Genomic DNA, 25539 nt, shown 5'->3' on the forward strand with positions numbered 1-25539 from the left:
AAAATACAAAGACGAAAAATCAATTTTGAGCAAGCTTCAGCAATTTTGTGCAATTTAGGTCGTCACAAACCAAACAATTGCTCGTTTTTTTTATCTGTAAACTTTAATCTCAAAATATTTTGTCGACTAAATGCTTGTAATTAAAACTGGACAAGCTATGCCTTTTTGCTTGTTTTCCGTATTTTAAGTATTCTTGCTTGATTACAGTGCCACCTAAAAAATTTCACCTCCGTGCAACATTAACTAAAGTTGTTAAACAAACCTTGATATACATGAACTACAAACCTTGAGAATTAACGCTACTCATTGGAAATTAGTCTTCGGTTTTGTAACCAATGCTAAATAAACTTCCAAAATTGCCCCCGCCCATTCTCCACAGACGAACCACGATCGTTACTTTTTCCAAAATAAACTACGAACAAATAATAAACGCCGAGACTTATTAGACGAGCGCTCAAGGTTTGCATTCCTGTATATACAAGTCTGAAAAATGGTGACTGCGATTGAAATACTTTTACACAAAAATAATTTTACACTTATTTCCTAATTGCCTAGCGTTTTCAATTTCCACCACTCGATGTTGACAATCAAAAGAGTATTTTGGCCCAAATTGCCAATCCCTAGTGTTTTTGATTTCCACAATTCGATGCAGACAATCAAGCGAGTATTTTGTGTCTTATTTTCCTGTTCATAGCGTTTTTCAATTTCCACCACTAGCTGCAGACAATCAATACCAATGTAATAAAGCCAATTGGGAAATCCCGTACAAACTAGACTATTGTTCAACCACCATTTTGCTTATAGTTATTTGATAATTTCAAAGTTCTTATCTTAGTAGAATTTCCTCCTGATTCAGTGATTCCACTTTGTCCTCTCAACTTTTTTCCTTCTTGTGAAGACAGCCTTCCTGAAACAAGAGCATTTTAAAGATAAGTAAATGCTCAATTTTCAAAAATGTTTTACAAGCTCCGCTAACTCTAGAGGGCGCACACTGTGTAGCTCCAAAATGAAATGCGCTACATTCGTGTACTAATTGAACTTGCAAACAACTTTTTGCAGGCCACCGTAAAGTTCCTGACAGCGAAAAAGTTATTTCAAACTTTTGTGAAACATTCGCCACAGTAACGTTCAAGTTTAGGCGTTAAGAAATAAAAATATCGAATACACGTGGTCAAGTTGCAAATTTTGCATACTTTGTCAGCTTTTCTTTTGGATTTTCGAATTATCTTTATTTTGTAGGCTTGTTTCAAGCACATTTCTAAACCGTACGTAATTTCTCTTCGTAAGTTTCACAGCATCAATTTCGACAAAATATTTCTTCCTGAAAGCCACCGACCTTAGAGTATTTCAAATAAACGAAACTTCTTTGTTGTTTTGAGTCGAGGTGACGCTTTAAGCTTACGGCAGAAAGCGCACGCGTTCCGCACTTCAGCGACATTTTCTTATTCGTTTAGTATTTTGGGCAAAAATTAACGAACTTTTCAGAAAGCAGTGCTCACCTTCGGCTAGAAAAGCGTGAAGACATCTTTCCAAGCTTTGAGCCCTTCAATCCTACATAGCGCCACGCATCTTTCATCCTTCAAGAGTCCAAACTGGTCCTCACCGGACGACACGTCTTCACACATCCACGACCTGTTTGGTTTGAAGCACGTTCTACAATTTGTCATGAATATGAATTAGAAACTCAAACCAATCGCTGATAAATACGTCAAAGATTTGGCGCGAATTTTGCTTGCACGCTTTCTCAGTCAGCGAATCACAAACCGTATGATAATCCCTTCGCAAGCGTATTTTTCAACTTTTCTTTCTTCAGTTTATTTGTGCTTGTTTGCAAATATTGTGCATGTGGAATTTATAAGAAAAAAGAGAGTATATTTTGACAAGTTTTAGTCTGATAAAACGGGGAACGACTTGCTTTGTACGAGTTTTGCGAGAAGTAGTGTTAACGCAATTAAGCTAATCCAAGATTAGCGTGAATTTTGATTCACTTTTAAAACTTTTCAGTGAGGTTTTTTTTTCTGTCCTTCGGTTTTGACGTCGACTAAACTCGAATTCCACAAAACATAAAAACACTTTTATACAAGTTAAATTGAACCCGCTCCAGCACCAGTTTAGCCAATCAGATTGCGTGTTTTGCCAATTGTCAGCCGCTGGGTAATGCTAAATACTAGTTATGCAACGCTTTCGAGTGGAATACTAAATCTCTTATTAACCAAGCTTGCTCGGGACCGTACTAGGCGATCATTGGCCCTCGGTCTTTTTTGTACGGACCTCGCTGCGCTCGATCGGTACTGTCAAGACGTCGGGCCAATATTCGCCCAGAACGGCCCTCGTGCGTGGTTAATAAGATATATTTACACGACTGGAAACTTTGTGTAGTGAGAATTGCTACCCGGTAGATGTCGTGGAAAACAATGTGCGGCAAAACTTTTACGCGCGCTAAAGGAGTTATAATTATTTCTGTGTCAAAGGTCATTTCATTTTCAAAGCAATAAAAACTCCGAAAAAATCTTGCAAAAAAAAATCTTGCGCTAAATCGCGCAGTAATTAGCGCGGGATCATCCGGGACAAAACCCGGTCCGATACTTGGAAAATATCGGCCCTAGCGGGACCGGAAATAAAGCAATCTGATTGGCTGATTTAGTTATTGGCCCTCGGACCGCCTTAGTCGTGTAATAATATGGAGTATACCACGAGAAAGTGTTGTGTAACTATTTTATACCATGCCATAGAAAATACGCTCACTAAATTTCGTCGAGAATACAATCGCAGCTCACGATGGGAAGTTTGGGTTGAATACCGTCGAATATACAACGGCTTTACTGTATTCTGATTGGCTGTATTTTCTATGGCATGGTATAAAGAAAGTTATACCGCAAAATGAAAATCCCAATTAAGAATATGATGAACAAAAGCCACTCTTCTGCATCCTACCTGCAAATATAACCATTAACCATTTGTATTTGAAAATGTTATGTTACGACGTTAGTACACGTGAGTTAAAAAGGAAAATGTTGGAAGGTGTGACTTATTATTAGACTACGAACAGTCCATCGAGCGCGAAGCGAAAAGAGAAAACGCGAGTGAAAAAAAAAATTCACTTGACGCTCGATGGGCTTCGAAAAAGGTGTCTTCTCATAATCTACAGCTTATACCCGGGGGAAGTTATAAGCCGTAAGCAGAGGGGGGGGGGGGTGTTTATAACCGGGATTTGACGGAATTTTGACTTCACAGTGATATGCCTTTATGATTCCACTTGAACGAATTTGTGATAAAATATTTGGCTTCCTTTTGACATTCTTAGCTAGGTTTTCTGTTATCATCATCTAAGAAGTGAGACTGAAATAGACCATATCTTACTTGCCTTTGGCCGTCTCCTGCTGGTGCACCCCCCCCCCCCCACCTCCCCCCGGGATGGGTACTCTCATAAATTCCGGATAGGGGTGTGCCGCGAAGGTTCTTAGACCCTGACCCTATTTAAGGATAAAGAAAGCGAAAATTGATACCCTTTTTAAGGCCCAAAACCGAAAAAATGACACCCAATTCAAGGGGAGGAGAAGCGTTCCGTGACGACCCAAATAACGGCTAACCGCACACGGAAAAACACGAATCCTTAAAAAATCGCTTTACTAATACTTGAACGGATAGTTTAGTTCAAAGATACCTTTTTTTATTTAGCTGTGCGTTTAGTGTAGCTGATAAAAATTTTTGTACCCTATTTAAGGATCACACAGGGAACACAATGCCAAAAGGAGCAAAAATGATACCCTATTTAAGGTGGCTCAACTGGATTTTTTAGGGGTAACACCGCTCAAGTTTGAGAATTAACTACGTCGCCATTAACAACGCTATCGAAAAACGATAACCACAGTTGTATTAGATAAAGATGAAATTTTTTTATGACCAGTGTTATATTGACATCGGAGTTGCCATAGCGACGAAATGACGTCATTACGTTTTTTACTTTCGCTCCTATTCCCCGGCACCAGGAGATTTTTTCGGAAATCGCTCAAAGGAGCTTGTACTACACATAGCTGCCTCGATGTTGGCAAAGTTTAAACAAATTCTATGAGAGCGTTTTCGAAATATTTGGGGATGAAGTTTTGGGGGCTATAAATACAGTCAAAAACATACTGACGAGAAAATGGGGTAATATCTTAAGAAAACGACGCGCCTGTGGATTGCAGTTTCATCTCATAGTAGTTCAATTCCATTTAAAATCGTGTGTAAAACAGTGGTGGAGATTGCTTTGGTCGATTGCGAGAAAAAAGAATTTGATGAGCGTGCGTTCCGATGCTCTTGTTGCCATTTTTGTTTATAATTTGGTCTATGCCTACAAAAGTGATAATAGATTAAAAAGCGCTCGATGAATTTTTTTTAAACTTTGACAAACTCGAGGTTTGTCATCAATTGATATAGCTTGCAAGTTTCAAGCTCATTGAAAACATTTAAGGTAATAAAATTGGGCCTCCAATGTACTGATTTGTTCTCGCAGATTTTGTGTTTACAAGCGAGTGTCCTCATTATTCACAGGCATTGTTTTCAAGTTTCATATCTACGTGCACGACTCCAGCAAAAAAAGCATTTGCATTAAACAGGACGCTCGATTGCTTTCTGAAAATTTTTCCGAAGCATGCTAATCTGCCTTGGGATGAGAATAGCAATGACAACATCTGCAGAATTATAGCTTTCGTTGTCTGGACAAAGATGTCCCTACAGCTTAATAGCCCGACAAATGCTGTTATATTTTATTTTTAAGCAATAGAAGCATGTTTCGGAAATTTGTTCGGAAAGTAGTCGAGTGACCTAGTTAATGCAAATGAATTTTTTGCTAAAGTCGTGCACGTGGAAATGAAACTTCAAAACAATACCCGTGAATAATGAGGACACTAGCTTGTAAACACGAAATCTGGGAGAAAAAATCAGTACATTGGAAGCCCCATTTTATGGCCTTAAATGTATTCAATGAGCTTGAAACTTGCAAACTATATCAATTGATAACAAACCTCGAGTTTGTCAAAGTTTAAAAAAATTCATCGAGCGCTTTTTAATTTATTATCACTTTTGTAGGCATAGACCAAATTATAAACAAAAATGGCAACAAGAGCATCGGAACGCACGCTCATCAAATTCTTTTTTCTCGCAATCGACCAAAGCAATCTCCACCACTGTTTTACACACGATTTTAAATGGAATCGAACTACTATAAGATAAAACTGCAATCCACAGGCGCGTCGTTTTCTTAAGATATTACCTTATTTTCTCGTCAGTATGTTTTTGACTGTATTTACAGCCCCCAAAACTTCATCCCCAAATATTTCGAAAACGCTCTCATAGAATTTGTTTAAACTTTACCAACATCGAGGCAGCTATGTGTGGTACAAGCTCCTTTGAGCGATTTCCGAAAAAAATCTCCTGGTGCCGGGGAATAGGAGCGAAAGTAAAAAACGTAATGACGTCATTTCGTCGCTATGGCAACTCCGATGTCAATATAACACTGGTCATAAAAAAATTTCATCTTTATCTAATACAACTGTGGTTATCGTTTTTCGATAGCGTTGTTAATGGCGACGTAGTTAATTCTCAAACTTGAGCGGTGTTACCCCTAAAAAATCCAGTTGAGCCACCTTAAGGACCGAGGACCTCAAAAACCATACCCTATCCCGCGGCACATACCTATATAGCCCATATATGGGAGTACCCCCCGGGGGGTGCAAAACCCCTGTACTTAAAAAAATGTGAAAGGTTTTGTAAGAAGCCTCAGTTTGAGACTGAAGCAAAATGTAAATGGGAAATAACCTGTGGACAGTATGGTTGGCTAAGTCTCCAGCAAATGGGTGTTGTGTAGCGTAGCGACACTTCAAGAGACTGAGCCCGCAACACAACATGGCAAGAGTGATATTACCGTATTTATTCGATTAAACGCCGCCCTCGAATAAACGCCGCATTTTAGAGCAAAAATATTAATAAACGCCGCATCTTGATGCGCCGTTTATTCAAATGATAAACTCAATAAGCAAATCCAGTAATTATCAACTTTCAGCAAGCCCCTGAGCAAGCCTTAAATAAAAATTTTCCTTGATTGTAACAATGTTTTAAGATATTGAATGTTACTTTTGTTACAAGCACTACAACATGTACCTGTTTTTTAAAGTTCAAATGTTCAGTTACGATGCCATTATTTGCAAGAAATGAATTTAATTTTAAATAAACGCCGCACTCGAATCACAAAAAATTTAATAAACGCCACGGCGTTTATTCGAATAACCGGCACGCATACATGCATGCACAGGCGATGACGCTTTACAATGATCCCAGAAATTGCATTTTTCTTATTCATTTTAATTTTTATTTGCCTTGACTACAAAACGAACCTCCAATACATTACATACCTACAGTATGATAAGATAAATACATTAAATCATTATGAACTTCGTCATTTAGCAACAGAAAGGCCCAGGATTGATTTCCTCACCTAGTCGATACTGAAGATTGTGTGACATTTCCGTATTGAAATGGTCTGAAATGTAATGAAGTCAACACCGCTTACTAGAATCACTTCCATGCATTTATGCAACTTATCAAACAAAACATTTTAGATCAGCTAAATCAGCAATAGGGTAGAAGTTCTTTCTTAATTCTGGCTTCTCGTACAAATAGGAATACGGATACCGTCACTGTTTTGTTTTTAATGGCTTGAGATAAATACCCGAATAAATATTATCAAAAGAGTAAAATGAAGATGGCGAGTCGCGAAGGGAAAAGAAAAGAAAATTAACTTAGACTTAAATATTATCGACAACAATGCACGTCAAAGCAAACAAAGATTTCAGATAGCTCACCTTTGCAATCTAATCAAGATACTGCTGCCATCGGTCTCCCTTTTGGAAAGGTTTCAGAAGTTATGACACTAACCGGCCTTCACTCGTCAAATTCAACATCAGTCAAGTTAGTCTGCCATCACGTATGCCGACTTCGAAAACACGTATAACGATAGAAAAGTTCTTTAAGCGAGCTCACAATTATCCAGTGCATCATTCTCCCCTGAACCCAAAACTCTGTTAAACTGTACGTTAGAAATCAAACGCGTTTTGCCGATCGATGCTCTTAAAGTTGATTCAGTACTCATTACAATCAAAGATTGCGTACCGAAACTGAGTAAACAAACAAAGTGCCTAGTTCCCAGTGCTACTCGGTTGGAGTAATCGTAACATTGCCCGTCCACGGGCCACAGCATATAGGCGTCACCGCCTAATAAATGTGGTACCTGCAGGCACATGTCGCATGTCCAACCACTACACTTGTAATATTGCATTCACACTAGGCTGAGACATGTTTAGTATAGTCACAAATGGAAATGGAAACACCAACAAAATTGTTCACAAAACACAGAGTGTTTGTGAGGGGGGGGGGGGGGGAGGAATCAAGGTGGTCCGGACTCCTTGCTTCCTGTACTTTTTATGCCCTAAGTTCCCACCCTTTCCCTAGTGGCTGTAGCCTTCGCACATTTTCTTTTGCCAAAAAGGTACAACCTTGCAAAAAGCTCTTTTATTCTGCTTGCTAACATCTTGGGAATGCCACCTCAGGCAACTCTGGGAGCAGGAATGTTCTGATCCAAAGTTTATTTTAAACATAAAGATTGTTCAACTTCACCCAACCAGTGTTTATAAGAGAGGTATGGAGACCAGGAAAGAGAGTTTGTTTGTTGATACTGGAACTAGAAGAGTTACATATTAAATATTCAAGAATAACACAGTTCGCTCAACACTTATTATTTTTTAATTTAAACTATATAAAATGAGAAAACTGTCACCAAATTTCACGGTGTCCATAGAATCTTTCTCAACATAACTTTAACAAAACCTAATTGTATTGTGTACAAGGAGTGAACTCAATGTAAGAATATATAATGATCCAACAACAAATCCAAGTCAAAGTCAAGAAACAAGTAAAATTGAAGTAAACATGACAATTATTTTCCTACTGAGTTGTCTTGAGTTCAAATAACATGAAAGTGATCACTATACAGTTGAAAATAGAAAAATAACTGTGCCCATTTCAAACATTGGGTCATAATAACTATAACCTGCTGAAAAGTTTCTTCTACTAACTGCACTTCCTCTAACACTTTTTATGACAATCGCCCCTTTTTACAAAGGATCACAAGTTGATTTTGCTTTTCCTGACAAAAATCCACTTTTCTCTTTAGTCTTTTTGTCTCTTCACGCAACAGCTCTTTTTTCCAATTTAGCTCCTCGATGGATTTCATTTTTGCAAGTGCACCCCTTTTCTCCAAATCAAGTTCCTTCTTCAGTATGTTCACTCTTGCTATCTTTTGACATAAAACTGCTTCTGCTTCTCTTATTATTTGATCTAACTTTGGCAGGCTCTCTTCAAGTTCGCTCAATTTGTCGGAGTACTGAGTCAGGGCCAGGCCCACCGCATTTTGCCTCACTAGCGCAAGTGCATTCAAACCAAATGAGTTGTCAGTATTCATGTTATTCGAGCCTGGGCCTGCACTTCCACAAGACTCCACAATTTCAACATTACTTGGCATGGTCAAGCTCTCTAGCTTACTACTGGAATCAACTCCCCTGCCACTTGCTGAACTCTCGTTGCCACACAATGAAAAGACTTGGGTGATATATGGCAGGTCACCTTCATTTTCAATTACTGGGAACGTACACTGGGGGAATGGGTTCCCTGTGCCAAAGTCAAGGCTTCCTTCAAGATTACTGGAGTGGCTTGTCTGTGCAGGTTCCATAATATCAACAACACCACTGTTACTGATCAATGCTTTCTCAGACTGGATGCTCTGAGTTAAAGGAATCCCTGGTATGAAGAAGACATTGTTTTATATATTAGTCGCAGGTGAAATCCTTGAACAACATAGTAACAGTACTAGTATTCTCCAGCTTATGATTTTTAATTTTTCTTGTTATCATTAACTCATCACTGTGAGTTAAAGGGCTACCCTGGTTACCAAGGTGATTTCCATATGAAAAGGTTGGCAGTGCTCGTCATCTCACTTAGGGGTGCAAATTAAGGATTTTGGTCTCACTTAGGGTGTTTGGGACAAAATGCCAGACATACTGTGCTGGGTGTCTTGACCAATCAGGCATGAAAAGTGGTCCCAAAAAAGCTTGAGCCACGCCCAGATTAGGGGGTTAATTCAATTTTTCTTATGAGACTCGACATCTCTTTCATATGGTAGTTGCACCCCCTCCCCCACCCCAACCCCGGGACCTAAGTACAAAAGGAATATAAGCTCAAAATTTGAAGTAATGTAACAGCTCTTTGGCAAATAGCAACTGTCACTTTTTGCTAATAGGTGTCAAAGCTACTGGGGTCAAAACAATAAGAAAGGAATGTAGGACAGGTTTAAGCAGCCGTGAGTAGGAAGAAGTGTTGGGTGATGACCCAAATAATGGTTGCAAAGGAGACTAGCTGGAGTGTAGCACTGCGAGAATAAAGTGTCTTGCCCAAGAACACGAGGTAATGACAACACCAGGGGCTCAAACCCAGAGCGCTCTATTCAGTCTAGCATGTTAATCATCGGGGGTGGGAAGACTGAGATGGTAAATCCTGGAAGTAAAAGGGGGCAGGAACTCTATGGGAGATGGAAGTAGGCTTTTGTACATTATGCTAGCATTTTTTCGAGCATTTTAGTGGGGCAAAAGCATTGAGCATTATTCGAGCATTTTAGTGGCATTTTCCCGGAAAATTGATTTTTTCCCGAGAAAATAAAAAAGAAATTATTTTTTTTTAGAGAAAATTGAAGACTAAAACTCAAAATTCAACTACAAATAGCTTTCTGGAGATAGTCAACTACTTCTGTACTTAGCCTCGTAGATGATTTCGAGGATTATGATTTTTTGGCTGTATTTATGAACTTTTATATGTTGTTGTTGTTACTTCTAACACTTGTACGTTTTTGTAAGTGTTAACAGTTAACACCACGTTAAATACTTTGAAATTAATTTAAAAAACCGTTTGTATAATGAGCATTATCTGAGCATTTTAGTTACTTTTGGGGGGGGGGAGACCGAGCATTTTAGTGGGAAAAATGGAGCATTAAGGTGGAGCATTTTAGTGGGGAAACAAAAGCATAATGTACAAAAGCCTAGATGGAAGGAGAGGGCAGGAGTGGGATTTGCAAGCTTGCAGGAACCAGGATAAACTGTGGAAAGTAATCCAACATCACATTATTAATATTTTGCTTCAAGAAGCTGCAAACAGCTTTTACTTGGGCCCTCTTATAAATGCAGAGAGCGCTGTGTGCTTTTGCAAGTTTGGCAGCAATAATTTCACCCCAGGCGACCTTCAGTTTGCTGGTCGGAATATAATTTTACCAGACGATAAGTAAACAGATATTGCATGGGGTGCTGGACAGGGTCAGGTAGGATATTAAATATTTGGAATCGAGCCCATCCTTATCAGGACCACCCCAACACCATTCTTGACTCAGAGCTTCTGCCCGCGTAAGGCCATCCCAACAAAATGTTTCGTTTCCCATCGCCCGACCGACCCATTTTTTTTTCGAAATGTAAAAAAAATCCAGATTTGCTAGTCAAAGACGCAAAGTACTTTAATATGATGTGATGTCCTTGTCTTCAATTAACATCGATACTAACTTTCAAAGGCTGTTTCGTGCCAAGGGCATTAACGATTGTTCCAACATTCTCAGTGAGATCGACTGAAACAAAATCTTTCGGTTCTGCATCTCCTTGCTCCCTAAATGAACCCACACCCCTTAAAGTGTTCATTTTTTTTTGCCTGACCGACCGACCCACCATCACAAGAGATGGGAAACAAAACATTTTATTGGGATGGCCTAATAAAAATTACACACAGAGGTCAGAACCACCAAGAAAGGGGTGAGAACTGGGAGTTTGGAAAGTAGGAAAAAAACCCTCTTTCCGTCCCCACCATTGGCTATTATGCCTCTAGCAATACAGGAATGCCCTCATAATTTTCATACAAACTCAGTTTTTAGTAATAACTTTTGCAGAGGCGGATACCAGATGGTCCAAATTATTTTCTCACCTTGTTGTGCTTGATGCTCCAGTGAATTCCAAGGAGACAGTTTTATCTTAGCACCTTGTGGATCAGTCTCCCGAGCGAGCTCAAGCGCCGTTTTGTTTTCGCTGTTCTTTTCTTCAGGCAATTGTCCAGCGAACAGCCAGTCTTGGAGAAATTTTAGTACTTCAAAACCGTATGCGCTGTCCCGAGCTAAGATGTGGAGAACAGAATCACCATAGGTGCTCTCAGCAGTTGAAATGATCTCTAGAACTTCACGTCTGGTAAATATGGAAGCATCAAGAAGTTTCAGTAATCTCCCAATTATACTCTTCAAACACAACTGATGAAAGTGAGCGGCTCTTGAAAAGTTTATATAAAAGCTCGGGCCCCGGGTTACCGTTTTAAGGATGTTTACAGCCAACACGTGGAGAGCTGTCCGACCACTGTCATCCTTCATAGCTAAGATCTTGGGATCGCAGTCAGTTAGCTGTTTTACTATCTTTTCAAAAGATTCTGACGCTTTTGCCGTTGTCCCTTTTGCACCTGCTCTGCCTGGCTTTGCGTAATGTGACCACAAATGCTGCGCTGTGTGGTGCAAAGCAGTCTCGCCATGTTGGTTCACAACGCGCGGATCGAAGTTATTCTGAAGAAGGGCTTTCACGATACCAGTCTTCCCAAAAGCACAAGCTAGGAATAGCAGCGGGCACCTCAACTCTTCTAAGGGATCTGGGATGTCACTGTTTTGATCCCAACCAGATAATTTGGCGGATTCTATACGTTGCTTCAGTGCAAACGGCAAGTCCCCCGACCGTGGAATTCTCGCATTAGCACAACGACCATCCATAAACAGCGCTAATACTAACTCGTGGTGTGTTAGATTGCAACTGTTCCCGCATATTGGAGTGTGATACTTGCTTCTTACTTTCCAAATGGCTGTTGACGCCACCATTATATGTTCTGGAAAAACGACGGAACTTCGCGCCATGTTTTAACGTTGTAACACGGGTTTCGGCAGAGCACAGACCTGGTCAGCTGACCCTGTGGCTACTGACTCCCTGACTGTCAGGCCTGAAAAACTAAGTAAAAAGCGGAAGAAACTTTAAAACACTGTTATATTGATATTGACTCTGAATTAAGGTCATACGCATTTTTCCCTGGAATTTTTTTTTTCTCCCCACTTGTTTTGATTACAGGCACATTTTTCTGTTATGGTTTTCGCGAAGTACCCCCTTCCCCCTTCCCCGCCCCGCCCCCACCCCCAATACACCACGCTTGCAGCGCATACTTCGGGCTTCTGTCAGGAGCTATTAAAAAATTCAGGAAAAAGCAAAAGACTGCTCAAAAGTCTATCTAAGCCGGGGTAATTGCTTTGTTTTCTTAGTGCCTCTCTTCACCAAGCATTATAAATTAATAGGAACATGTGCCGGCAAATTAAACGTTAACCCTAACATTTCCATCCAAGAGGAGTAGAAATCAATAACACAGACTTTACTTTTCCACGTGTGGCATACTAGTCCAGTTCCTGAACCCTCTCTTCCGCGCGCCCTATAAAGGGGTTGAACCCAGGCGCGCGAAGAGAGAGTCCAGAATAACTTGCATGCGCATGCAAGTTATCCTGGACTCTCTCTTCGCGCGCCTGGTTTCAACCCCTATAAAGAGCGCGCGAAAGAGAAAGTTCAGGAACTGGACTAGTGGCATACCTAATTAAAGAGATAACACGCGCATGAAATAAAACTCACAAGGGCTTTTTTAGAATCTACACCGGCAAGAGAGGATATCCAGTCTTGAAACTGGGAACTAGGAGTTTAAATTAACTCGCTTGGGCGGGGAACTAAAAGGGCATTTTTCATGTTATCGCAGTTTTGACCAGTGTCACTTGCCATTGGCTCAAGATTAAAGAAAAAACTCAACCGATGGAAGGCTGCTGTAAAATCGGATAATCTTTTTAGTGGAACGATATTTACAACTCGATTAGAAACTGTTTGTGACGCATCGTCACCAGTGAGAACAAACTATTACACAATGAGCAAAAGCACGCAAAGTGCACCTTATTTTAAGGCCAAATAGAGGCTCGTAGGGCTGAAAAAAATTATTTTCGAGAGCGGGCCCCTCCTTATTCCAGGGTGTAGATGATCGGGCCCCCACTTATCTGAAGGTCTAGATCTGCCACTGTTAATCTTGGATAATAGTAATCTTTGATAGCGTGGGCCATCGATTCCGGCCCTGTACTTATGTTAAAACCCTAGCATCCAACTTGCCGGGCTTACAAACACTCTCCAATGTGAAAACGTGCGCAATTAACTATTTCCGGTCTAACAGTAAGTAATTCTGCTAAAACTAAAAGTACCTAATCTGGTCTTTCAGTTTGATAACCTAAGTGGAACTATCTTGTATAATAAATTTATATTTTTATTGATACAATATGTGACGATATTGCCTTACCACCAAACCCATCCCCTCAAACACAAAAAATGCAGTTGGCCAATGTTTGAACTTTTTACAAAAAAATCGGGAAATAACTGGGAACTGCTTCGTCTTTACTTGACTTTGAAGAATTTCTTGTGAGGACTGTGAGGGAATGGTGTTCTTGTTCGTCACAAATTTGTAACAAAATTTCTCCGTGTACCCGTAATTCTTTGACACCAAAGCTAGCTTTTCAATCTTTTGTTACTTTTATTATGAATGCTCTTGTTATTTTTTCAGTGATCAGAGAAGTTGGCCGAGATAGCTCAGTTGGGAGAGCGTCAGACTGAAGATCTGAAGGTCCCTGGTTCAAATCCAGAGAACTCGCATGAGTTCTGAATATTCCCGGGTCTCGGCAATGTTTTTTACTTTTACTTTTTGTTGTTTTAATTTTTTTTTAATATACTTGCCAGTCAATTATTTGTTGAAATGATTCCGGTTTTAATTTACAAGAAATGCTCCTACAAAAAACGTACAAATTTTGTTGAATTTGTTTTTCACATTTTGTGACTTAGTATTAAGAATGCTGTTGTTATTATTAATCGGGCGTGGCCGATTTAAGGTTTACCCTTTGGTCGTCCTAGAGCGTAGTCTCCTGGCGCGGCCAAAAAGACGGGGATAGCTCGGGGTTGCTACAAAACCGCTACGGGTGACGCATACCGCAATGGTTTTCATTTTAGTTTTGACAGGAAATCGTTGCAGGCACACTTGGTCGACTTTTGGGTTAATGTGTAATCAGGTTGTGTTTTTTTGCTTCGGCGGAAGGACAGAGAAAAAAGCTTACGGTGCAAAGTACAGTATGGGGCCCAGTTCTCGGCCACTTTTGACGTAAACTTGTATTTCTTACCTCAGAAGAACCGCAGGAACTTGAAATTTCTCGCAGAGCTAGCTACATTATTCAGCTTTTTGGTGTAAAGCTATCGACCGGTCAAAAATTAATTTGCCCGAGCAATAATAAAAATAAAAGCTCCATTTGTGGGCCCAGTTCTCGGCCACCTTGGCCCAGTTCTCGGCCACTTTTGACGTAAACTTGTATTTCTTACCTCAGAAGAACCGCAGGAACTTGAAATTTCTCCCAGAGCTAGCTACATTATTCAGCTTTTTGGTGTAAAGCTATCGACCGGTCAAAAATTAATTTGCCCGAGCAATAATAAAAATAAAAGCTCCATTTGTGGGCCCAGTTCTCGGCCACCTTGGCCCAGTTCTCAGCCACTAAAAAGCTTGTGCGTAATTATCTGTAAAAAAATGCTCAATTAATTTTCACAGTCATAAAATCACTCTGTAAACCTATTTATACTATATCGATCCCAAATTATTTTTATGATGCTTTGTTTTACTTTAGAAAAGAAGGATTTTAACGCGCCTAGTTGCCTATGTGCAGGTTCTGGCAAAACCGCATTGTGTGACCCGTGCATTTAGATGGTTTATTTTGCAGTGAAAAGGTCTTGAAATATTTAGGTGTTGTAGAAATAATAGACAAGACAAGAGTCAGCTCAAAACTTAGAGATAAGATTGAACTTTATTTTTAAAACATTTATTTCTTTCATTCTGGCAGCAGCAGATGAAATTATATTAAAAACCAAGCGCTAAGCTGTGATAGCGAGCAGGGTGGCCGAGAACTGGCAAATACGCAAACGTCGCAAGAAAAAATTTCGAAGTAAATTAAGACCAAAAAATACAACGGTTCAACGAAAAGTTAACTAAAGCAGAAAGCTGAATTATTCTACGTTTCACATGCCAAAAATTAGCTCGTATGGTGGGGGCTTTTGGATAAAATACGAATTTAACTACATCCATGAATTTGGAGCCGTAAACAAACAACTACCTCCGCGTAAACTCGACGTGTGAGCTTTCTATATCGAATTGAACGATCAAACTCAAGATACTTAAAGCACATGAATCAGTCTATCGTTTGAAGGAAATACCTTTTCTTTTTGATTCAACTGGAGTGTGAAAAAACGCGTTAAACACAAAGTGGCCGAGAACTGGACCCGGCCGAGAACTGGGCCGATATATTCACCATTGTGAAATTGCACTTACTTTGACAAGTTAAAGTTATTTTTGTAAATGAAAAAGGTAACGTCATTGATGTCACGCAGTGTTTTTTTTAGCAAACTAGATGGTTTGCTGGTTTCTGACTATGAATGGGGGTGTGATCTTGCGGTATATTTTTTGAGCCTGACTCCGCCGTAAAACTTTTTTTTTATTTAGGAAGAACTGTGTCGATTTTCATTTCGAACAATTGGTCGTCAAGTCGTTTGTCACAAAGAGTAGAATGTTTGTACAGCATGTTTTGGAATTATTTTAGATTTGGTTAGTAAGACGCTTCTGAAGACCTGAGCAAAACATTGGGAATGTACAGTATTAATAGGAACTTGAATGGAATTTTTCACAAGTTGGATAAAGGTATCACACACTTGCAATATGAGGGTTTTGGCGCAAATCCAAAAAAATGTGTTCGGGGCTTCGCCTGGCTCGCCTGCCGGCTTCGCCATTCTCGCCCCTCACTGTTTTTTTGGATTTGCGTCCAAAACCCTCATATTGCAAGTGTGTCGGGGTTAGATGACAGCCTTTCAACCCATGCACATGTATCTAGGCAAAAAGGCACCCTTTTAACACTTGTTGAGGACTGTCCTAAAACAAGTGGCCCCCGCCAAGCCCCAAAGAACAGGCGCGCCAGAATTATTTTTCAATTGAACAAATGCTCTTATTGAGTAAACGAAGATGGGAAGAGGGAGAACTGGAGAAATTAACTTGAATGTAAAGAAAAACTTGAAAAGATCTCATGGAAAAGCGTTTACAACATACAAAAAAAAAAAAAAAAAAAGAAAATGAAAAACAAATAACAATCTTTTTAACAGACGAGCTGATTGAAAAATTAAAAAAATTAGACAGCAGTGTTGTCGCAAACGTTTTAACAAGCTAAACAAAACTTGCACGCTCCGGTGAGTTGCGTGACATTTTCAGAGAGAGTCTGGAAACCATATTTCTAGTTCTCAGGCCCTTGGACGAGCAGAAAGAAACATGGCGGCCTAATCAGGATTTAGTGTTTGGGCCGATAAAAAACGAAACAGAACAGATATTACAAAAAAAATACGCTCAGTTAACGCGCTGTAATTTTTTGTGCCCCCACAGAAGCTGCCGAAGTGAAGCGAAGAGAAGAAATCGAGAAATAACAGGATTTGATCACAGAAGTTTATCGATCGATCGAAAGAACTTTCCCGAAACATCGGACTCAATCGGGCCTGTTTATTTTTTTTCTGCTTCAAGCATTGCTTCCACGACTTGATATGTTATCTGTCTGACCTCATTTTGCCAAACGGGAGTAGAAAGTTCAGTTAAAAAAAGCAAATCGCTTGGAAAAGCACCAACATTTTAGCCTATTTACCAAACTTTACCAAGTGTCTAATTAATGATGACATCATCCTGATGCCCAAAAGCGCATGCGTACTTGCTCAAAATAGGTGAAAGGGTACCACAAGTGAAAAACGTGACAAAGTGAACTATATATAAGTTAACGCGGCCGTAATTTTTTGTTAGTTCACAAATTCTGGTGAAGTCAAGGGAGGTAGTGGATGGCCAACCACTTGAATCCTGTTATAATGGCTTGTGCGGATGGTGAATTACGGGGTATAGGGGGACTCCTTTCAGTGGGAGATACCCCTGGGTGAACCCGCCTCGGCCCTACTGATAACGTGGGGGTGCTCAGAAATTCCTCGGGATTTCAAACCTCGGCAGAGGTAAAAATGTGGGACAGCCGCCTTGTCAGCGGCGGGGAAAAAGTCCTAGCCGGGGCTAGGCAAGAAACAGCCAACGAGCACCCCCCGACCAGGGTTTTGCCCTTTCGTTTGACCTGTCACGCAACGTCACGCGTGACTGTCACGCTCTGTGTCACACAATGTCACGCTGTGTGTAACACAATGTCACGATTTGTGTCATGCGTTAATTTTATTTTTCTGAACACTCAGATTAAATCCAGTGTTTATTTTCTCAAATCTGATTTCGACTCTGCTGATATTCTTTTTTTTAACCTATCTAATTCTTCTTGTCGAATTTCCTGTCTCAGTTTCTCAATGTCAGGCTGTGGGGATGAGTTTTTTTGGCTTAAATTTTTTGTAAGGTGCATGCGAACAGTCTCTTTGAGGGCCATGTAACGAGAATATTCATCCAAAATAATTTGAAACTCTTTGTCATCAACTTTATTGTCAATGAGAGCGGCAGAAACAAGTCTATTGACAGTTTCACGTTTGGCAACAGCAAGCGAAGTAATTTCATTATTTTTCAAAATTTTTGGTTCAAGTTTTTTGCTCGCTCCAGTGAAAGCGGCTGACAAAACGCCTGTAATTGCAGCACATGCTGCGAGAGGAACGCTTACCGGCAAACCAACGACTGTTACCGCTGTTCCAAGGCTGGAAGCAGAGAGAACACTGGACAAACCACCCATTGAAATTGCGGAATAATGAAAAAAAGACTTCACCTTTTTATACTTTTTCAAAACAGCTCGGTATTTTGCAACTTCTTTGTCAAATTCTGAACAAATTTGATTGATTTTTGTTAACCTAAAGTTTTCTGGTTGATTTGGCAAAGCGGGATACAGTGTTTGTTTTACGCTGTTTTCTTCGCGATCACCATAAGCAGGGGCACTCGGGAGCACATTAGCAGATGACATGGTCTCGTATACATAAAAGTTATTTTTGTATTTAATTTAATTCAATTCCAACTCATATGTAAGATTTGTGCCGTTAAAATCGAATGGCTTTCCATTCTCATCTCTAATCGAAAGAGTCAGAGATGATACCTTTTCTTCAGCAGAAACGTCGCGCAAGACGTTAAAATGTGTATTTTGGTAATAAACTTTTTCATACGGTTTTCCACGTATGTCAAAAAACGCTAAAAGGCTTGATGGCTTACCATTTAGCAAGCTTTGTTGCTTGTCGATAAGGTCACAGTTGATGAAGTAATTTTTAGGATTTGAAACATTATTTACCTCAATTGTTTCAAAAAATTCCTTTTCAATACTTGCGTAATTCTCAAACCCAGGCAAATTAAAGAACTTAATAAGACTTTCATTCAGTCCAAAAGCTTTTAAATTGGGCTCTTTTGCTTTTATTATCAATGAACGACCTGCAATGCCTTTTGTTACAGAAAACATGTTTTTCTCTGGAAATCCTTTTTCAAAAATACTCCCAATGTCATCGAGTGAGAAGTTTCCTTGCCGTATATAACGCGCCTTCTCTTCCTTGTTCACTTGTTTATAAAAAACTATTCCATCCTTTTCCAAACTATTCCAGCTGTTGTAAAGAGAACAACTTAAAAGCCGGATATAGCTTGGTTTTGGAATAGGCTGGTCAAAATAAACAGTGTTCGGATTTTCTTTTGTGGTAACAGTCAGCACAACCATTTTTATATTAAATAAAAATAAAAAATGTTTAATATAAAAGAGGACCATGGATGCAAAAACAAGAGGTTTTATGAAGTGGATGAAAACCCCAGAAGCAACTACAATTTCTAAAGCGGCAAAAGACAATGCATGGAAACCTTTTCTTGCAAAATATCCAAACGCTGACCGAACAAAATTTGTTGCACAGGTTGAGTTCGCGTACAACCACACAGCAACGGCAGACATTTATTACAAGGCAGGGCAAGGCCATTTGATAAATGTTTTTGGCTCTGACAGCAAATATTGGAGCCCAGAGATGAAAAAAGCACTGGGGGTGAATCAAATTTCAGGCGGTTTTCCACAACAGCTGTCACCAAGCGGCGCAAAAGGCTCATCTTTGCCAATTCCCGCGGTTGGATTTCACGAAGCCGCACCGAGTTTGAAAAAAATATTTAACAGCAAAATCAACATCTACGTCACACCAGACCAATATTTCACAACGAAATTAAGAGAGATTTTTCAAAAAACAAAACTGAAGCATACATCAGGAAAAGAGTCAAAAAGGTGGCTTGCTAGCCAAAATATGGGCTATTGGCCACAGCAACTTAACTTTGCGGTATGGTGCGCGACAACAGGCTGCGGTATAAGTCGAGATATTTTCGATGAAGAGCACTCAGCTCTTAGCTTGCCACCGATTGTGCGTAATTTTTATCTTTTTCACGTTTATTTCACGATAAGGCGAATATTGTTTCAGATGGGGGGAATTCAGAGCGTAAGCGCCTTGCCAGGCGATCCCACTTTTAGCCAGTTCGACAACAAGTACGACGTGGCTTCTTACAAAAGAATATGCGCTGAGTTCGGTGTCGACCCGTCAAGCGATTTCCGTTTCACAACAGGCGCAAACCACGGACTTGGTAACGTTTATATCTGGATTACTAACATTGGACCAAACAAAACTGGAGCAAAATACCCCGATTACGATAAATTTTCGGATGAAGGTGGAACTGCAAGCAAAGGTAACTTGATTCAATACATCGAGCCAGACGACGCTGCATATGCACAGGCAGACTGGTTTTGTCCTAACGGCACTGAAGGGCTTACTCAGGCAGGTTTGTCGAGAGTAAACCAGTCGATAGAGGCTTTTGTCTACTGTATTCTCGGTTCGCAGGTGAACGTTCGAAGTAGCATACTTGGAACAGGCGGCCGTGCAAAGGAAGCGCAAAGTGAGTTCCTCGTGTTGGTTGAAGACGCTATAAGGCAACCTGATCTGGCAAAGTCGGTCCAAAGATACCAACTAGCCATCGACGAAGCTAAGGTTCGGCTTAACCTTGCAGTCTGCCCAGGTGCCTGGCTGATGCCCGCTCGTATGGTGATAAACACAGAAAGCGTTGTTGGTTACAATAACCAGCTTAAGCAGGCTGTTGTTGGGATGAAATTAGGAGTGAATGATGAGGTTAATAAAGCTACAAAAAAAGCAGCTCTTAAACTGATGGCCGGAGGAAAATCAAAAATCAACCCACCAAACAGCCACCCTTCAAATCCAATACACAAGAGCGCCACAGCAAAAAAAAATCAGGCACCCGCCGCAAGCGCTGCTGAAACACCAGCTAGCAACGCGCAAAGCGCTAAAGCTACGAAGGCCGTAGCCAATGATTCACACGAAATAAACAAAGCAACTGTCGCTGTTGGCGCGGTTGGAGCAGCAGCTTTGCTCTACACCCTTATGCGTTAACGTCTCTTTTTGATGTATTTTTCAACAAGAAAAGCAACCACAGCAAGGATAAGCAGCCAGGTGTGCTCTGCAAGAAATCCAATTACTTGACCAGCGGTTTTGAAAAGAAATTTCGCAATCGAGCCAATGAGACCAGGCAGAGCTGATGCTACCTTTGAGCCAATATCACTTAGGCCTTTCCCCAACGCTTTGCCGGTGGCCTTCAAAGAGTTTGTAATGGCTCCAATAACAGAACCAATCGTGACACCAGCAGCAAGAAGTATTGCTGTTAATGTCACGCCATGTTTTTTGAAGATCTCTTTGATCCTCTCACGAAGTGGAAGCGCTCTTTCTCTTTCTGCAATCTGCGTTTGCAAACGCCCCAGCTCTTCGGTTCTTTCTGCGACTCTGTCTTCCGCTGCTTGTTTTTCAGATGGCGAGGCATTATCATCTTCAATAATTTTTTTGTCTTCCTCGTTTTGGCGCTTGAGGTCATTTTCTTTCTGATGAAGTTCATCAAAAGTTTTTGTTTCGTTAAGCCTTTCTTCCCAAGTGTTTTTTTCAGTTTCTTTGGCAGCGATGCTTGCCCTGAGTTGGTCTACCTGTTTTTGTTCTTTTGCAATCTGCTTAGCTTGTTTTTCAAGAGCAGCAACTTCTTTTTTTTTGTTTTCAAAATCCTTTTCAAGATTTTTTTTCAGTTGCTTAAGTCTGCGCAATTCTGATTCATTTTCAACATTTGACCCAAGTTGTTCCATCTTGGCATCTATTCGCTCGATTTTTATTCTGAAATCTTCTACTTCTTGGGTGGCTTTTTCTTTCTGCATGGCAATTGTTTCTCCCTGTTGTATTTGACTTTCAGCTTCTCTTAATCTTGGTCTCATTTCTCTTATTTCTTCATTGTTTTGAGAAATCAGAGATTCCGCTTCTGGCCCAAGGGGGGCTTTAAACTTGTCTGTGAATTTTTTGAGAAGGCCAGTTCCGTCTTTTTTGAAAATTTCGGTCTCGCCACCTTTTGATCCAAAGGATACAATTGTAGTTTCATTGCCACTCTTTTTGCTAAAACCTATTGGGTCTAATTTTGCGAAGTTCACTTTGGGGAATTTTCTTTTGATAAAATCTTTAGCTCTGTCAATCATTGCCGGTTTGTCATCTTGATGAATAAAGCTTCCCAAAAAAGGTGTTTCTTCGTAGGATGTGTCTGGCAGCCCGCTCTGTTCGTGCTGCATCGTTTGCATTTCATGTTGTTCACCCCCATGGTAGGGTGTGGATGCCTCCCCGGGCTGAAATGGTCGGGTTGTGTCGACCTCTTCTTCCTCTTCATCATCGTTATCACTGTTGTGGTCAAGATCTTGGTCCAAATCAGGGTCCTCGAATCCAAAATCACCACCACCTGTTGCCATCGCTTAATTTATATATATATATTTTCAAATTAAACTTTTCAATTTAACAATAAAACCAATCGAGAGATGGCTGCTGTTCAAGAAAACCTTCGACCGGGACGCACAGAGAAAATACTCGGCGCACTGAAAGCCGAGCGCGCTGTAAAACGAATCACTTTTGACCGCACTGAAGCCAATCCAGAGGAAACGTTGTATGTTTCAGTGCCAAAGCTGAACGAAAACGAGGTCATTGTGCCCGGCTCGCTGGCGCTGCGCTTCAACATCGACTTGAGCGGAGGCCATGCCAACAACTTTCTGGTTGACAACGTCAGCCGAGCTCTGGTCGACAAGTTTGTTGTAAAGTACGAAGGCACCGTCGTGCAGGACACGGTTGGCTATGACATCTACAAAATATTTGAGGACTTTTTCCTTTCGCAGGAGGAGCGCGACGACAGGGTGCCAGAGGGCATTCAGAGCGAGGACCTCAACAAAATTCGCTCAAATGCTGGCGATAAGAAAACTTCAGGTGTGGACGCAGAAAAAAAGCTGAATGAGATATATGGAAATAAATACCGCATCCGCCTGGATCACCAGATTTTAACTGACCATGGGGCATTTTATCCTCAGGCACTATACAACGATCTTGTGTTCGAACTGAAGCTCGCGGCAGCCGAACATGTGGTCAGAGGCTCAGATACAACAAAACTAAAATACAAGTTGACAAACATCCAGCTGGAGTACGAGATGATAAGAAGCGAGGAAATTGCAGATGAAGCGTTCAGCGCTTATTCGGGCGGCAAAGAGTTCGCTTACGACCACATCCAGCGTGATAAAGTGACGACTTTTGCAAAAGGCTCCGACACACGTCTGAATCTAAGGGTCAACCCGCAGAGGAGGTCCATGAAAGGTATCTTGCTCCTATTTATTGAGCAATATAACAAAGGTGCAAGGAGCTCGGAAAAGTACATTAACCCGGACCTTACAAAAGTAAGCATCACTGTCAACGGCTCGCCAAACATGCTGTACAACAACGGCATCGAAGGAATGGACATTTGGGGAGAAGTTAAAAGATTCTACATGAAAGAAAAAAATAAAACGCAGCACATGACTCTGCAAAAGTTTTACACAGAAGACAAGTTTGGCCTTCTTATTGATCTGCGTTCCATGGCTGACCACTCGATGCACGGAAGCGGCACGCGCCTTGTGAACACAAAGGACGGTGTCCAGCTTGAGCTAGAGAGGAAAGCAAGCGGCTCAGGTAATTTGAACTGCCACATTTACGTAATCAGCGACGCCCAAATGAATATACTTGGCAGGCAGTTAGAATCTGTGCTTTTATAATTTTTTCTTTGAAAAAGTGTACCTTAGGTACATATACGAACGAAGATGGATCCTGCCAATATACCCTTCAACGCCCTCATTGTGGGACCAACGAACTCAGGAAAAACAAGATACGTAGTCAATCAGCTTTGTGGCCCTTTCCGAGGCAAGTTTGACTACATCGTGCTCATCTGCCCGACTTTCGAGCACAACAAGACTTATTATCGCTTTGCTGAGGAAGATATTCGATTTTTTGTTTTCATTTGCGAGCAGCACGAGGTGGAATCTTGGTTAAGGCTTTCAAGATTTCTTTTTGAGGGTACGAACACGCTTATCATCCTCGACGACTGTGCTGCTTCGAAAGATGTAAAAGGAAGAACAGGGGAGTTGGTGAATCTTGCTTTCTCTGCTCGCCACGCAGGCTTGAGCATATGGGTGTTAACTCAAAAATTGACAAGCATAACATCCTCATTCCGCGAAAATGTTGCGGCAATCGTTTTCTTTTACACCCCCTCTGCCAAGACCACGAAGGCAATCTTTGAGGATTACGCTGGCGAACTTGCCAATGAGGATTACAAAGAAATCATTTTAAAGCTAAAAAAAAATAAGTTTTCGCATCTTGTCATTTCTCATCGCCACCCTTACGGCACAAAATTTTCTTATTGAACATATTTTTTAGAGTAATAAATGGCTGACCCGTTCGCAACTTCTCCTCCCGAGAGCGTCAAGGGCGCTGCATGTGAACAAGAATTAGCTTCCGTAATGGAACTGCTAGGAGCTGAACCAGAAAGTACAGAAAGCGCAATGGCACTCATTCAAGGCCCTGACATTCCTGCTTTGCGTGAACAGCTTGCAATCCTTGTTTCAACAGGAAAAGCCAAAGAAGCAATCGGTGTGCAACTGACACACGAGCAGGTGAAGCGCTTGACAGATAAAGAAGTTGAAAAGTACTTAAAGAGATATGAGGCATACGTTGGATCCAAAACAACCGACAGCTTGATTGACAGCTTTATTTTTCTTGTTACTAAAGTCGTTGGTATGGCCGTAAATATCAAGGACGCCAATGATTATCAGAAGGAACTCAAAAACGACTACATTATCAGTAAAGAGCTGTCCACTTTGGCAGGCGGTCTGGCTTTGAAATGCGGCCGATTTCTTGCCGTTGCAAATGCTGCGCTCATCACAACAAAGCACATTGATTTAAACGAAGGCTACAAAGTCGCACACTTCGCTGTGCGAAACCAAAGGTGCTTCCAAAGATGCGGACACAAACACTACTGAAGATTTTTCTGAGCAATGCTAAAAAAATGCTAAGTAATTACTGAACAATGCTTAGCAATTGCTTAGCAAAAAATCTTGCTGAGCAATTTTCTATTTAAATATTATTTTTTTTTATTATAAATGGCCGAGCTCGAACAAACTCCGATCGCTCAAGAAGAACAGAAACAAGTTACTTCAACAACTCCAGCAACAAAGCCTGCCAAAAATCCAAAGCGAGTTGCTGCTGGCAAGCTTGCAGCTGAAAAAACAAAACAGGCTCGTGAAGCACAGAAAAAAGCTGCTGTCGAGGCTGCTGCAATAATTGCAAAAGAAAAGGAAAAGAAATCTGCTGCTGCAAAGCGAAATGTAACACCACCGGCCGTAACGGAACCAGCTCCGCCCGAGGCTCAGCCGCAATCAAGCGGTCTCACCACAAATCAATGGATATCTTTGCTTGGTATCGGCGTTGCAATCGTTACAACTTATGTGAAACGCGAAGACATAAAAGCCTTTATAAAGGAAAAAAGAAGTCCAACAATTAAAGCTCCGCCAACTCTTATAACTGATGACACACCAGTTACAGCAGAAAGTATTGGAAGGGTTGCAACGCGTTCTTCAGACACGCGCCAAACGGGCTCTAGAATTCCGCAACCAACAAACCAAAATGGCTCAAAAAGAGGAATCCGTCCGATGGATTAAAAAAATTATTAAATAATTTTCATTTAAACATTTGATTTTTTAAAGTATACAAAACACGATGACCGACACGAGGACATACACTATGCCTGACCCAATGGATTTTGGAAGCTTTGTTTTGTTGAGTCATTGTGCCAAATGCTTTGAAAAATGCTTTGAAGAAGATGAGGTACGAGTAACAGCTGCTATGGAATGGATAAAAGCCTTTTTGAACAGGCTGAAACCAGAAGGATTAAAAATTTTAAATGCTATTGCTGAAAAATCTGTGCAAAGTTTAAACAGGCAGTATGAGGATTTAATTGGTAAAG

The 25539-nt window shown here is 40.7% G+C and overlaps 1 protein-coding gene across 1 annotated transcript; it reads right to left on the reverse strand.

Moving 5' to 3' along the window:
• Positions 1-7720: 7720 nt before the first annotated feature.
• On the reverse strand, positions 7721-12021 carry LOC144645726 (uncharacterized). Its single transcript, XM_078505275.1, has 2 exons — positions 11047-12021; positions 7721-8832 (listed from the first exon to the last, which is right to left on the reverse strand). Exons 1-2 carry the CDS (start codon positions 12005-12007, stop codon positions 8132-8134), a joined length of 1662 nt encoding a protein of 553 aa, XP_078361401.1. The 5' UTR covers positions 12008-12021; the 3' UTR covers positions 7721-8131.
• Between the last annotated feature and the right edge of the window lie 13518 nt (positions 12022-25539).

Source organism: Oculina patagonica, chromosome 3 (genome assembly GCF_052425735.1).
Source record: "Oculina patagonica isolate OP01 chromosome 3, crgOcupat, whole genome shotgun sequence".
NCBI lineage: Eukaryota > Metazoa > Cnidaria > Anthozoa > Scleractinia > Oculinidae > Oculina > Oculina patagonica.